The 15,977-nt window shown below is 46.6% G+C and overlaps 1 protein-coding gene across 1 annotated transcript in view; it reads left to right on the forward strand.

The window, feature by feature from the left end:
- The window catches only part of U2SURP (U2 snRNP associated SURP domain containing), a 214,043-nt gene that overhangs the window by 165,697 nt on the left and 32,369 nt on the right, over positions 1-15,977 (forward strand). The window contains 1 exon segment of the mRNA XM_075340786.1: positions 15,607-15,673. Coding sequence (XP_075196901.1) covers positions 15,607-15,673 — 67 coding nt within the window.

Genomic DNA, 15,977 nt, shown 5'->3' on the forward strand with positions numbered 1-15,977 from the left:
GAAAGTCAGAAGTTATGTCACGAGCGCTCAATGTAATTTTGAGAGCCAGAACAAAGCTCTCGTAGCGTTACATTAATTTATAACCTCTGGCACACTCCGTGAAACCCTGGAGCTGCTGGCAGGTCACAAATCGCCATGGAGTATCGCTGGAAGATGAAGAAGGTGACAGGGGAGTAAAAGACATGAGCAGGGGACTTGCGTTTAAAGCACCACTCCAGCGGTGAAATAAAAGAAGAAAAGCAGCAGTGGTGCTGAAACATCTTCACCACCTGGCATTATTCGTTTTCTCCTCCCCTTGTTGAATAGCAAATCTGAAAATTGTAAAAAAAAAAAAAAAAAAAAACTTTTGTCGCTATTTTCCAAGACCCGTAACGCTCTTATTTTTTAGGATCTGGACCTGCGTGATGGCTAATTTTTTCCGTTTTTAGTTGACGTTTTCACAAATACCATTTTTGGGTACATGCAGTGTTTTGGTTGCCTGTCATTACTTTGTATTACAATGTTGCGACAGTTCGAAAAAACGTAATTCTGACGTTCTGAGGTTGTATTTTGTTACACTTTTTACAGATCAAATTAGTTTACTTTAGATTTTGATTGAACAATTCTGAATGCGGCAATATCAAATGTGTAATTTCTTTTTGTTTTTTTCAATGGGTCAGAAGGGGGTTGCTTTGAAATTTTGTGGGGTTTTTTTCATATATTTTTAAAACGTTTTTTTTTATTTTCCCACTGTTTATTGTGCTAATTAGTTTCCTTAGGGCACTTGAGGCTGCGATCTTCAGATCAATTGTGCTGTACAGAGCGGTGCATCAGCATTGCTCTGTACAGCAGAAATACTGACTTCCTATGAAAGCCATCACGCAGCCGGCGTTCACAGTCCTTCCAATGGGAGCAGGGAATGATGCACTTCCCGCTAGCGTGCATTAAATCCTGCTATCAGAGATTGACAGTGAGATTTAATTAGTTATCAGCCACTGGCAGATCTCCGGTCTGCCCGCTGCTGTTAGAGGCACATGTTGGCTGATCAGAGCAGCCGACATACAGGGAAAATTGCGGGCTCACTGTGCAAGCCTGCATCAAAAGGAAGTACATGACTAGAGTTTAGAGTTGACTGCCTAACTATTCATACTCGCTATACTCATAACTCACGTATTCATTCTGAATAGCGAGTACAATGCAAGTCAATGGGGAAAAGTCGCAATGTAATGCGTAACCGGAATTCTACACTATTCGCTACTCGCACGAATAGTGTGGCATTTGGGTTACTCATTACTTTGCAAGTTTTTCCCCATTGACTTGCATTGCACACGCTATTTGGATCGGATATCCGAGTAGTAGACAGTACTTGTTATGAGTATAGCAAGTACAAATAGGTACTCTCAACCCTACATGACCTATGACGTACCAGTATGTAATTGGTCGTGAAGTGGTTAAAGAGATTGAAATATATTGGATATAGTCCTAGGAAACCTCAGAACGTTACATATGTCTTTTTAAAGCAATTGCAAGCTTCACAGCAATGCAATTCACTGCAAATTGACATTTTTTTTAAAGCTTCTTTTAAGTAGCAAATTCAAATAAAAGTTCAATCCTCTCTAGTATGTTAGTATAGTTACTACTTGAAGGTCTCTAAGTATATTTATGCTTACTGTTCTACCCATGTATAATGACATGTAAACGTTTGGACACTCCTGGTCAAAATTACAGCTATTGTGAAGAGTTAAGCAAGTTGAAGGTGAAGTTATCTCTAAATGTCATAAAGTTAAAGATGACACATTTCATTGGTATTTTAGGCAAAAAAATAAAATTGTTTTCATCATTTACATTTTAAAAATTACAAAAAGGAAAATTGGCCCATGCAAAAGTTTGGGCACCCTAGGAGATTTGTGTGCTCAGATAACTTTGACCAAGGTTTCAGACCTTAATTAGCCTGTTAGTTATGGCTTGTTCACTATCATCGTTAGGAAAGGGCAGGTGATGCAAATTTCAGAGCTTTATGAAAACCCAGCCTCCTCTAACCTTGTACCAAAAAACAGCAGCCATGGGCTCTTCTAAGCAGCTGCCAAGCACTCTGAAAATGGTGGAGGCCCACAAAGCAGGAAAAAGCTATAATAAAATAGAAAAACGTTTTCAAGTTGCCCTTTCCTCTGCTCGAAGCGCAATTAAGAAATGGCAGTTATCAGCAACAGTGGATATCAAGATAAGGTCTGGAAGACGAAGCCAGATTTCTGTGAGAGCTGCTCGTAGGATTGATAAAGTGGAAAATCAGAATTCCCCGCTTGAGTGTAAAAGACCTTCAGGAAGATTTAGCAGACTGTGGAGTTGTGGTGCATTGTTTTACTGTTCAGAGACACCTGCACAAATATGATCTTCATGGAAGATTCATCAGAAGAAAACCTCTCCTGCGTCCACACCATAAAATTCAGCATCAGATGTATGCAAAAGAATATCTAAACAAGCCTGATGCATTTTGAAAACAAGTCTTGTGGAACGACACGGTTAAAATAGAACTCTTTGGCCACAATGTTCAAAGGTATGTGTGGAGTAAAAAGGGCACAGAATTTCGGGAGCATAATGTTAATCAGTAAACATGGGGGTGGATCAATCATGCTTTGGGGTTGTGTTGCAGCCAATAGCACAGGGAACATTTAATGGGTAGAGGGATGGCAGTCAATGAAATTTCAACAAATTCTTGATGCAAATATAACACAATCTGTAAAAATGCTGAAATTGAAAAGAGGATGGCTTCTACAAATGGATAATGATCCTAAACACGTCAAAATTCACAATAGATTACCTCAAAAGGTGCAAGCTGAAGGTTATACAGTGGCCCTCACAGTCCCCTGATCTGGATCTCATTGAAAATCTATGGCTAGACCTCAAAAGAGCAGTGCATGCAAGACAACCCAGGAATCTTGCACAACTGGAAGACTTTTCCAAGGAAGAATGGATGAAAATCCCTGAAGCAAGAATTGAAAGACTCATGGCTGGCTACAAGAAAAGTTTACAAGCTGTGATAGTTCGCAAAGGGATGTTTACTAGGTACTAACTATATAAAGACAGAAGGAATTGGAGTTTCAAAATGCTCACAATTTTATTGAACAAAATAGTAGGGTTTTTGGGAACCACACATAAAAACAAACAAACATACAGTGAGGAAAACAGCGTCTGGGAAAAATGACACTAATGGCATAGTAATCCAAAAAGAATATACATATATTTCATGGTACAGTGGATTGTCAAAGGGATATTAATGGCATTGAGAACATGAGTGATTCTCAAAATATTGCACAATAGTTTTTGTCATCAAGGATCTCAAAAGATGTAAAAAAAAAAAAAAAAAGGTGTAGGGTAATTACATGTAAACTGACCCACACATATATAAAGTGCCGAAATGCATACAGGAGGTCAGTAGATATCCCCATACAACATCAGGTCATATTTTAACAAAGTGTTGCGTAATAGTTCCCAGATGTTGTAAGTACATGTAAAACAAGCCCACACATTTTTTCAAAGTGCCAAATGCATATAAAAGGAAAAAATTCCCAGATATAAAGGGATCTGCGTGCATTGAATATAACAGCTAAATAGCCGATTGCACAGAGAGATCAACATATGTGACAATATAACACCATTAGTGTCATGTAGATACCTTGAAACACAGAATGCCAATTATAGTCGCCAGAAAGCCGGGTCCTCAGAGCCAAAAAGTTCCCCCCCTGCCCATCAACATGTGTTTAGCCTAGGGAGCTGGTGCATCCCACTCACTGCTTCACCAGGGAGGGAAGAGTGTCCATATCTCCACTCATGCCCAGTTTAAATAGACCATCCTGGTCTGCATCCGCTTGCGTCATCCTCCTCAATGACGCATGCGCAGTCAGCCAACCACAGCGGTGCGGGCGGGTCAACCGTCAGACAAAACGCGGCACAGAAGCAGGGACGCGTCGTCCAGCTCCCGCGCCTATGCCGCTGCCATAGAAACGGCCAGGCCACCAGCAGCTGAGCAGAGCGACCACGCACGCGTACAAAGGACGGCGCAGTGGAGCATAGATTTCAGAAACATGCTGTGATCAAGGTAACCAATGAATAAGAACAGACATTATTTTATGAAAACAAATCAAAGGTCCCGAAAATATAACCCAGTGTGTGGATTTTAGAACGAAGTTCCATTCACATATATATATTCTTCAACGGGTAAGTTCCATATTCATATGGTACATAATCAGCGCTTGAAACATCCACAAGGAGGAATTACCATATCAAGAGGAACAAATATAGGACCCAAATCTGGATATGATAGACCAAGAATATCAAGAATCAATATAAACCAAGGCAAAAAAAAAATTACATAAATAGACACATTATTGGGGAGAGGACACATACAAAGGGAAGAAAACAGGAAAAACGGGGCAAAGATAAAAAATTGTTTATAGAATTTTAAAAAAAATGTGATACCGTGTTTTTCCAAAAATAAGACCTCCCCCAAAAATAAGCCCTAGCAGGGATTTTCAGCATTTTCGGAGAAAGGCTTAAATATAAGCCCTCCCTCGAAAATAAGCCCTAGTCCCGTATCAATAATGAAGTGTCCGTGCAGCTAAAAAAGTTACATATACTGCAGGACACTTCATTATAGACAGCGGCACCCGGCAATCACACTCACCAGACGCCGTGCAGCAAGACCTGCAGTGATCACACACCCGCACACATCAGCTCACACACACACACACACAATCAGGTCACACACACACACCAGATCTCACACACAAACATCGGATCGCACACACAGATCGCACACATAATCAGATCACACACACAAACATCGGATCACACGCAAACATCAAATCACACACACACACAGAAACATCGGATCACACACACATCGGATCGCATACAGACTCACCTCATCCAGTGACACCGATCTCTTCTCGCCGGGAGAATCCTGAGGTGCAGTGCAGCGCGACGAACAAGACCTGCGGCTGGACACGTGACTTGCTCTAATTCCCTGCTGCCGTAAGTGCTGGATGTGATGTGATGTGATGTGTGTGTGTGTGCGTGCGTGTGTGTGTGTGCGTGTGTGTGTGATCTGCTGTGTGTGTTGGTGATCTGCTGTGTGTGTCTGTGATCGGCTGTGTTTTTCTGCGATCAGATGTGTGTATCTGTGATCGGCTGTTTGTGCCTGAGATCTGCTGTGTATATCTGTGATCTGCTGTGTGTGTGTGAGATCTGCTGTGTGTGAGATCTGCTGTGTGTGAGATCTGCTGTGTGTGAGATCTGCTGTGTGTGAGATCTGCTGTGTGTGTGATCTGCTGTGTGTGTCTGGGATCTTCTGTGTGTGTCAGCTAGCAGCAGGGTAGGACGGCGTGCAGCACCGACCGGAGATCACAGGAGGACCTTGGAACCACGCAGACGTCCTGGTCTGGTGAGTATAAGTCTCCTGGGAAGTGTGGGGGGGGTCTGCTTTTTTGGGGGGGTAAACTTACCCCCAACCATGTTTCTCCAAGAATAAGACCTCCTCCAAAAATAAACCCTAGTGCTTTTTTGGGGGGCAAAAAAAATATAAGACAGTGTCTTATTTTTGGAAAAACACGGTACTAACCTGGTGGTGACCAAAATCTTTTAACTATAAGAACGATGCAAAGCTAATCATCTCTATCAGCCCCTTAGGGACTAGAGTGCTGATCCATCTTGCTTCGCATTGGGCCAACTTTCTCTTTAAGTTGCCACCTCTAAACCCTCCGCTAATTGCATCAATCCCCCGGACTGCCAATAGGGACGAATCACAGGCATGAAATGCCTTAAAATGTCGGGGTATAGTTTTCAAGAGCATAACGTCTTCAACTGTCCTGGCTGCCTCGATATTACACACATCCTCCCTGATCCTAACGCGAAGCTCATGGGATATGAGCCCCACGTAGGCCAGAGAGAATTGGCATGTGGCGTAATACACCACATGTGTCAAGCCACATGTGATGTACCGTCTAATGTCAAAAGATATCAGGCCGTCCAAGGAGGTGAAGGTCTTTGTCCGAATCATGTTTTCTTTATCGTTCCTTATGGGAGACCCAAACCATGGGTGTATAGCTTCTGCCTCCGGAGGACACACAAAGTACTACACTCAAACGTGTAGCTCCTCCCTCCGGGCTATATACACCCCCTGGATGACAATCTAACCAGTTCAATGCTTTGTGTTTCAGGAGGTACACACACTTGCATTCTCTGATATTTTTTCATTTTTATTTTTAATTTTAAAGATATGGAAGAAAAGCGGGTCCAGTCTGGACTCCCGGCATGTCCCTTCACATCCCACTCTGTCGGGGTGCTGTTAAGGTTGACTTATAAGGCTGGAGCCTTCACATGCCGCGCTCCTTCACATCCTCTTAGAGGCTCTGGGTTGAAGTGGGAGCCTCCACGGTCCTCTCTGCTTGCAGACGACCGGTCTCCATCCGCAGCCCTGTCTGGTTCCTGCTGGAAGGAGCATTTACCCCCCTCTCCAGGGACATGGCCCTGCGTCTCAAAGCTAAGTATTGAGACGTTTTTCAGGGGTCCCGGGTATTTTTACTAGGGGGACAGTATGTGTTGTATCGTTACTGTAATTTCCGGCCGGTTCTGGGGGTTTTCCCTGAGAACCGCGCCGAAGGTGCCTGCTCGTCGGCCGCACTTTAAAATCTAGGCCCCGGCTTCAGTTTGGGCCTAGTTTCGGTTTCGGCTCCTCTGCATGTCATGCATACAGTATGCATAGCGTGGCGCCGCCCACCGCTCGGCCAGCAGGGGAGGACACTCCTCTCTGGGGAGATGTTTCCTCCCCTGTATCTCTCCCTGGCCCTCCGTTTTCCCGCTCTTGGCTAATACACGCCCCCCCTCCTCCTCCCAGCGCCATTTTCTCAGCGTTCTACACTGACGGCGCTGGATGCTGCAGCTGCTGCTGTTTAGGAAGGCTGACGCTTCACTGGGGCTTGGAGCTGTGGAATCCGGAGGGCACACAGAGAGCGGGCTGGTAAGCCACAACCTCTGGTTGTGGGCTTTTTGTTATACACTCTCAGGGCATTCTACGGGAGTGTATTCTTGCTGCAGAGCTGCCACCTCAGCAGCATGTCTGTCACCCGAAGCAAGGCTGCAAACATGTACGCTATATGCACTGCTTGTAAGCTCATTCTGCCAGAGCCAAGCACATACCCACATTGTGATGCCTGTGCTAATATGGTTGTGTCTCAGCCTGGAGCCTCCTCAGGGGTCCCTCTGGCTGCTCCGGCCCCGGTGGCTGAACCCCCGGCTTGGGTAGCGTCCTTCTCACAAGCTATTTCCCAGTCTTTTGCCGACTCCATGGGGCAGTTGTCCCGGACACTGCTGTCCATGCATCAGCCCCCTTCTCAGGGTGCCTCTGCTGCTCCGAGCTCTGCAGAGCTCTCAGAGCATGTCCTAGGACCCCGTCCCCCTAAACGGAGACGCAGGGACCCTTCTCCTTCCTCGTCCCACGGCTCTGATTCACGAGCCGAGGTGCAGGGCGAGGAGGACTCGTTAACTGTGGGCTCAGACGCTACCTCTATGTACCCCATTGACTTGTCTGAGGGTGATGCGGATGTCAGTGACTTGATTGCATCCATTAACTCCGTTCTGAACCTCAACCCACAAGAGTCAGAGGAACAACCCTCTCTGGTAGAGGTACACCAGTTTACCTCTCCTAAGAAACCTAGGAGTATGTTTTTTAACCACTCCAGCTTTCACACCACTGTTACCAAGCCCAGGGCCTGTCCTGACAAACGTTTTCTGAAGCGTAGTTCAGATGACCGTTTTCCTTTTCCACCAGAGGTGGTTAAGGAATGGGCACAGTCACCAAAGGTAGACCCTCCGGTGTCCAGAATCTCAGCCCGCACAGTCGTAGCTGTGGCTGATGGCACTTCTCTTAAGGATCCCACTGACCGCCAGGTTGACCTTCTGGCCAAGTCTGTATATGAGGCGGCAGGAGCCTCGTTCTCCCCGTCTTTTGCGGCAGTGTAGGCTCTTAAGGCAGTCTCTGCCTCTCTGGCGGAGATGCATTCCCTCACCAGGGACTCTATTCCTGAGACGGATGCCTTAACTTCTCAAGGTTCGGCTTTTGCATCCTACGCCATGTCTGCCATCCTGGAGGCTTCTCACCGCACGGCGGTGGCCTCCGCTAACTCCCTAGCGATCCGCAGGATCTTGTGGCTTCGAGAGTGGAAAGCAGACGCTTCCTCTAAGAAGATCCTTGCGAGTCTCCCTTTTGCTGGGTCCCGGCTGTTTGGGGAACAGCTGGATGACATAATTAAGGAAGCTACTGGCGGGAAGAGTACTTCCTTGCCACAAACTAAAGCCAAGAAACCTGTCCAGGGCAGGAACCAATCGAGGTTTCGTTCCTTTCGTTCCTCTAACTGGTCATCCTCTAAGCCCTCGACCTCGTCCACTACCGCAGCCAAGGATCGTAAACCCAACTGGCGCGCAAAGCCGCGTCCTCAAAAGACCGGAGGAGCCGCTGCCACTAAGGCAGCCTCCTCTTGACTATCTGGCTGCGCCAGCAACGTCCTTGGTCGGTGGCAGGCTCTCCCACTTTGGCGACGTGTGGTTTCAACACGTCTCCGATCAGTGGGTGCGGGATATCATCTCCCACGGCTACAGGATAGAATTTTCTTCCAGCCCGCCAAACAGATTTTTTCTGTCCACCCCCCCCCTGCTCCAAAGCCGCCGCCTTCTCTCAGGCCGTGGCATCCCTGCAGGCCAACTGTGTAATTGTTCCGGTTCCCGCCCGGGAACGGTTCAGCGGTTTCTACTCAAACCTCTTTCTAGTCCCCAAGAAGGACGGTTCCTTCCGGCCCATCCTGGATCTCAAGCTTCTCAACAAGCATGTTCAGGTGCGGCACTTTCGCATGGAATCTCTGAGATCGGTCATTGCCTCAATGACCCAAGAAGATTTTCTGGCATCCATCGACATCAGAGATGCCTATCTGCATGTGCCTATTGCGGTTTCACATCAGCGTTGGCTACGCTTTGCAATCGGAAAGGAACATTTCCAATTCGTGGCTCTCCCCTTCGGCTTAGCCACGGCTCCTCGAGTATTCACCAAGGTCATGGCAGCAGTGGTTGCGGTCCTGCACCTCCAGGGGTTGGCAGTGATTCCTTACCTGGACGACCTTCTAGTCAAGGCCTCATCCAGTGCAGACTGCCAGCGGAGTGTCTCTCTCATTCTCGCCACGCTAGTTCAGTTCGGGTGGCTTGTCAACCTGCCCAAGTCCACTCTGACCCCGACCCAGGTGCTTTTGTACCTAGGGATGCAATTCGAGACTCTGCCGGCACTTGTCAAGTTGCCCTTAGTCAAACAGCAGTCCCTTCGGCTGGCGGTGCGCTCTCTGCTGAGGCACCGCCGTCATTCCATCAGACACCTCATGCAGGTGCTGGGTCAGATGGTGGCGTCAATGGAAGCGGTTCCCTTTGCCCAGTTCCATCTGCGTCCCCTGCAGCTGGACATTCTCCGCTGTTGGGACAAGCGGATCTCTTCCTTGCACAGGCTGGTGGCTCTCTCATCACAAACCAGGAGCTCCCTTCAGTGGTGGCTTCGGCCCCTCTCTCTGTCACAGGGACGCTCCTTCCTGACTCCGTCCTGGGTGATTCTCACCACGGATGCCAGCCTTTCCGGTTGGGGAGCAGTATTTCTCCATCACCGAGCACAGGGCACTTGGACTCCGTCCGAATCAGCCCTCTCGATCAATGTGCTGGAGATCAGAGCTGTGTTTCTAGCTCTCCTAGCCTTTCACCACCTGTTGGCGGGCAGGCACATTCGAGTTCAGTCGGACAACGCGACAGCGGTTGCCTACATCAATCACCAGGGCGGGACTCACAGCCGTCTGGCGATGTTGGAGGTTCAACGAATCCTCCAGTGGACGGAGGACTCCAAGTCCACCATATCTGCAGTCCACATCCCAGGCGTGGAAAACTGGGAGGCCGATTACCTCAGCCGTCAAACCGTGGACAGCGGTGAGTGGGCCCTGCATCCGGCAGTGTTCAGATCAATCTGCCGCAAGTGGGGTACTCCGGAAGTGGATCTCATGGCATCCCGGCACAACAACAAGGTTCCGGTTTACATGGCTCGCTCCCACGATCCTCAAGCCTTCGCAGCAGACGCACTGGTTCAAGATCGGTCTCCGTTCCGTCTGGCCTATGTGTTTCCCCCTCTGGCGCTCTTGCCCAGGGTTCTGCGCAAGATCAGAATGGAGGGCCGTCGAGTCATACTCATTGCTCCGGACTGGCCCAGGCGAGCTTGGTACCCAGACCTGCTCCGTCTGTCCGTAGAGGTGCCGTGGCATCTCCCGGACCGCCCAGACCTTCTCTCTCAAGGTCCGTTCTTCCGCCAGAATTCTGCGGCTCTCAGATTGACGGCGTGGCTCTTGAGTCCTGGATCCTGACGGCTTCAGGCATTCCCTCTGAGGTCATTTCCACCATGACTCAGGCTCGGAAGTCTTCTTCGGCCAAGATTTACCACAGGACTTGGAGGATTTTCCTGTCCTGGTGTCGCTCTTCCGACCGTGCCCCTTGGCCGTTTTCCTTGCCGACCATCCTGTCTTTTCTACAGTCTGGTCTACAGCTAGGACTGTCCCTCAATTCCCTCAAGGGACAGGTGTCGGCTCTGTCGGTTTTATTCCAGCGGCGTATCGCCCGACTGGCTCAGGTGCGCACCTTCATGCAGGGCGCATCTCACATCATTCCTCCTTACCGGCGGCCCTTGGATCCCTGGGACCTTAATCTGGTCCTCACGGCCTTACAGAAACCCCCCTTTGAGCCTCTCAGGGAGGTTCCCTTGTTTAGACTTTCACAGAAAGTTGTTTTTCTAGTAGCCATAACTTCTCTCAGGAGAGTTTCTGATTTGGCTGCGCTCTCTTCGGAATCCCCCTTTTTGGTGTTTCACCAAGATAAGGTGGTTTTTCGTCCGACTCCGGACTTTCTCCCTAAGGTGGTGTCTCCCTTCCACCTTAACCAGGACATTTCATTGCCTTCTCTTTGTCCGGCCCCTGTGCATCGCTTTGAGAAGGCGTTGCATACTTTGGATTTGGTGCGAGCGCTCCGAATCTATGTGTCACGCACCGCCGTTTTTAGGCGGTGCACCTCACTTTTTGTGCTAACCACTGGTCAGCGCAAGGGTCTCGCTGCTTCTAAACCGACCCTAGCTCGTTGGATCAGGTCGGCTATCACCGATGCCTACCAGTGTTCTCAGGTGCCTCCCCCGCCAGGGATTAAGGCGCACTCGACCAGAGCTGTCGGTGCCTCCTGGGCTTTCAGGCACCAGGCTACGGCTCAGCAGGTTTGTCAGGCTGCCACGTGGTCCAGTCTGCACACTTTTTCGAAGCACTACCAAGTGCATGCTCATGCTTCGGCAGATGCGAGCTTGGGCAGACGCATTCTTCAGGCGGCTGTCGCCCATTTGTGATGTTAGGTTTTGCCTACTTCTCAGTTGGTTTTTTTCCCACCCATGGACTGCTTTGGATCGTCCCATGGTTTGGGTCTCCCATAAGGAACGATAAAGAAAAAGAGAATTTTGTTTACTTACCGTAAATTCTTTTTCTTATAGTTCCGACATGGGAGACCCAGCACCCTCCCTGTTGCCTGTTGGCAGTTTTTTGTTCCGTGTGTTTCACCGGCTGTTGTTAGTAGACAGAGTTCCGGCTATTCCTAGTTTTACTCTATCTCTACTTATGGGTGGATGTCCTCCTTCAGCTTTTGCACTGAACTGGTTAGATTGTCATCCAGGGGGTGTATATAGCCCGGAGGGAGGAGCTACACGTTTGAGTGTAGTACTTTGTGTGTCCTCCGGAGGCAGAAGCTATACACCCATGGTCTGGGTCTCCCATGTCGGAACTATAAGAAAAAGAATTTACGGTAAGTAAACAAAATTCTCTTTTTTGCAGGCGAGACAATGGCCGCACTTATAGCAGCCCAAAAGTGGGCCCTTGGTGTTAAATGGGTTCTGGACGGGGGTGACGTAATGGCTGTTCACTAAGAAGTCTCTCAGATTCCGGGCACACCGTGCTGTCATGAAGTGGGGCATCAGTCAGAAGACCCGAAAGTATGGGGTCAGATAAAAGGATGGGCCAATGTTTGGCCAAAATATTCCTCATGGTACCCCACTCATGATTGAGCGTCCTGATGAATCTGATTTCAGGTTCTGGAGATTCCCCTTTAGGAATATAAGAGAGAAGCGGAGACCTGGGTATCTTTTTAGCTCTCACATAGCCGCTTTTAATAAACTTGTTACTGTATCCACGATCCTGAAAGCGCCGCTTGAGGTTAGAGCACTGGGCTTCAAAATTACAGTGTTACAAGCAAATCTGCCTTATCCTCCGGAATTGTCCAGTCGGAATGGCTCTGATAGTTGAAGAGGTATGGGCAGATGATTCATGCAACAGAGCGTTGACAGAAGTACTTTTATGAAACATATCCTTCTGTATGAGGCGGTCAGGACCCACCTCAATTTTGATGTCCAAAAAGTCAACGCAACTACTGCTATACTTATACGGAAGTTTGATGTTAAATTCATTACAATTAAGTTGACCCATGAAAAACTTGAGTTGCTCCGCCATGCCCTTCCAAAAAAAAAAAAAAAAACATTGTCAATATATCTTAGCCAGCACTACACATGGGAGCTAGCACCGGTGCCCCCGTCACCAAAAACCAACCTCTCCCAGTACCCCAGGAAGAGGTTGGCGTACGAGGGCGCACAGCCCGCGCCCATCGCAGTGCCTCGCCTCTGAAGATATTAGTCTTTGAAAAAAAAAAATTATGAATGAGGGCAAAGCGAAATAACTTGAATTAAATCCCCCATCCTGCCACACCGACTGTCCATGCCGAGAAAAAAGCGGACCGCTGCCTGACCGTCCTCATGCCCAATGCTGGTGTATAAAACTCTCAACATCAGCTGTAACAATCACAACGTTGTCCTCCACAAAGATTGTCATTCCTGTTGAGGACATCCGTAGTGTCCTTAACATAAGAGGGGAGTGTCTCTACAGTAGGTTTAAAAAAATGATCTATGAGTCGACATATTGGTTCACACAACTCCTCTATGCCAGACACTATCGGACGCCCCGGTGGGTTGACAGCATCTTTGTGGATCTTGGGTAGAAAATATAATGTGGGTATTTTGGAGGATGTGTTGAGAAGACCATCAAACATTTTTTTATTGATGGCACCCTCCTCAAGCGCCGCCCTCATTATCTGTGTAAGTTCCTTCAAAACAGTGGGTAAAGGGCTATGTGAGAGTTTGCTATAGGTGTCCTTGTCTCTCAGTTGTCTCCAGGCCTCTCTCTCATATTTCTCCGTAGTCCAGATCACTACGTTGCCCCCCTTGTCCGCTGCCTTGATGACAATATCCTTATAGGATTGTAATTCCACCAGAGCTTGTCGTTGTTTAGAAGTGAGATTATCCTGCTTCCTTCTTGTTGAAATCTTCCGGAAGTCATTAACGACAAGTCTGGAGAAAATATCTATTGCCGGGCAGATGGTTAAGGGGAGGAGCCTAGTTGTTCTGGGTAAAAGTGCTTTGGGAAACGCACCTGTGTTAGTTGTTTCTTGCTCCTGTAGGAGGTCCTCCAAAGCCTAAAGTGCATTTTTTCAGCTTGAATTCTTGAAACTTCCATGGTGTTCCTATGGTACATCCTCCTCAACGTCACCTTCCTTGCAAACAGATTAATGGCTTTTTGTGCTAGAAAGAAGTCGAAATTATTAGTAGGTGAGAAGGACAAACCAAAGGATAAACCCCAACAACTGGCCGTCTGTCAGGACACGACTCGACTAATTTATCACTTGAAGCTGGTCAGGGACATACTTGCGTGTCTTGTGCCAGTTCAACTGTTGTCTATTTTGGCCCTTGACTCTAGTCCTAACGCTTTTATCCAGATCAAGTGTCCCGCTAGACACCCCAGAGGAAGAATCATCCCTGGAAGTGCGAGAGTGAGTAGATGTAGATCTTTCGTTTGGAAGAATGCCAGATCCGACCCTATTGCCTCCATTACCCCGTCCAGATCGCCTTCTGTAGGCTCGTGATGTGACATAATCTGTGATGTCCCTGCTAAATTTTCTCAATTTGTATTCTTTGATCTCTTTTTCAATTTTAGTAAGCTCTTGCTCAACCTCATTCAGCCTAGAGATAAACTCTGGAGAGCATTTGTCCCTAATAGATTTTTCTATGTCCTCCAACTCCGTTTCCATCTGAGTTAAGGATCTGGAATGATGGTCTCTGAGTAAAGACAGGAATCACAATGAGCAGGTCTGAGCCAAGTCCTCCCATTTATTCACAAATTCCTCATCGTCAATGACAAATAATGGGGAGACTTGGACTCTACGACTTTGTGGGACCATCGGTCTTTCTCAATATATTTGATTAATAATGCTCTGTTCTAGGACAGTCTAAGACGTTTTTTAAGGAGCTCTTTGTACTTGGGTATTAAAGTCTCTTGGGAGTGAGGTCATCACCACCAACACCAGAACCACCTGAATCCTTTAAAATGTCCTCAAATTTATCCAGCCACGCACGGTTGCGGGCTCTGATGTCCATTTTGGTATTGGAGGTAACTGTGAAGAACACAGGATAAATTAGGATTAAATAAACAAATCTCCATAACATCATATTATTCATTTTGGCCACTGAGTTCCGAATTAAGACCACCCAGTCGCAAGCAAGAACTCCATATTGAAATATAAAGACAGGAGGAATTGGAGTTTCAAAATGCACAAAACTTTATTGAACAAAATAGGAGGGGTTTTAGGAATCGCACATAAAAACAAATAAAAAACATAAAGTGAGGAAAACAGCGACTAGGAAAAATGACACTAATGGCATAGTAATCCTAAGGAATTTACATATATCACATGGTACAGTGGAGTGTCATAGGGATATAAAAGGCATTGAGAACATGAGTGATTCTCAAAATATTGCACATTAGTTTTTGTCATCAAGGATGTAAAAAAAGGCGTAGGGTAATTACATGTAAACTGACCCACACATATATAAAGTGCTGAAGTGCATACAGGAGGTCAGTAGATATCCCCATACAACATCAGGTCATATTTTAACAAAGTGTTGCGTAATAGTTCACAGATGTTGTAAGTACATGTAAAACAAGCCCACACATTTTTTTCAAAGTGCCAAATGCATATAAAGGAAAAAATTCCCAAATATAAAGTGATCTGCATCCATTGAATATAACAGTTAATAGACCATTGCACATCGAGATCAACATATGTGACAATATAACACCATTATTGTCATGTAGATACATTGAAACACAGAATGCTAATTCTAGTCCCCAGAAAGGTACTAACCATGCAGGGTGCTCAAACTTTTGTATCAGACCATTTTACTTTTTTGTTAAATTAAAAATTGAAAAGATAATTTTTTTTTCTTTTTTGCCTAAAATACAATTGATATGTGTCACCTTTAACTTTATGCATTTAGGCAAAAATCATTTCATCTTCAACTTGCTTAACTGTTCACAATAACAGTAATTTTGACTAGGGGTGCCCAAACGTTTGCATACCACTGTAAAATATCTGAGTAATAAGAACAAGTCAGATGAAATAATTTAATGTTCCTTTTTATTGTTTTAGCTGTAACAACATCTAAATGGGAGATATTTGATCAACATGATGAATCTGACGAAGAAGAAAATCAAAAGTAAGGAGTTAAAAATAACTGGACAGTTTTCAAATGGATAAAATCTGAGATTTTGGGCTCGTTTCGATGACTAAGACGGTCAGTGTGCTGTCCGTGTCCTCACCAGACACCACACTGATCTAATAATGGGTCCATTGGTCCGTGTGATTTATAGACCAGACTAGTGCGTGTCAGTGACAGGCAGTTCCTGTGCTCCTCATAAGGGGCCAGTGCTGTCCGCAGTTTGTAGACATGACTGGCTCAAATATTAGCACAGATGTCTGATCCCAACCTATAGCGGAGTTTGCTTAATTGGTTTTGAACT

This window comes from Anomaloglossus baeobatrachus, chromosome 3, assembly GCF_048569485.1.
Source record: "Anomaloglossus baeobatrachus isolate aAnoBae1 chromosome 3, aAnoBae1.hap1, whole genome shotgun sequence".
Classification (NCBI taxonomy): domain Eukaryota; kingdom Metazoa; phylum Chordata; class Amphibia; order Anura; family Aromobatidae; genus Anomaloglossus; species Anomaloglossus baeobatrachus.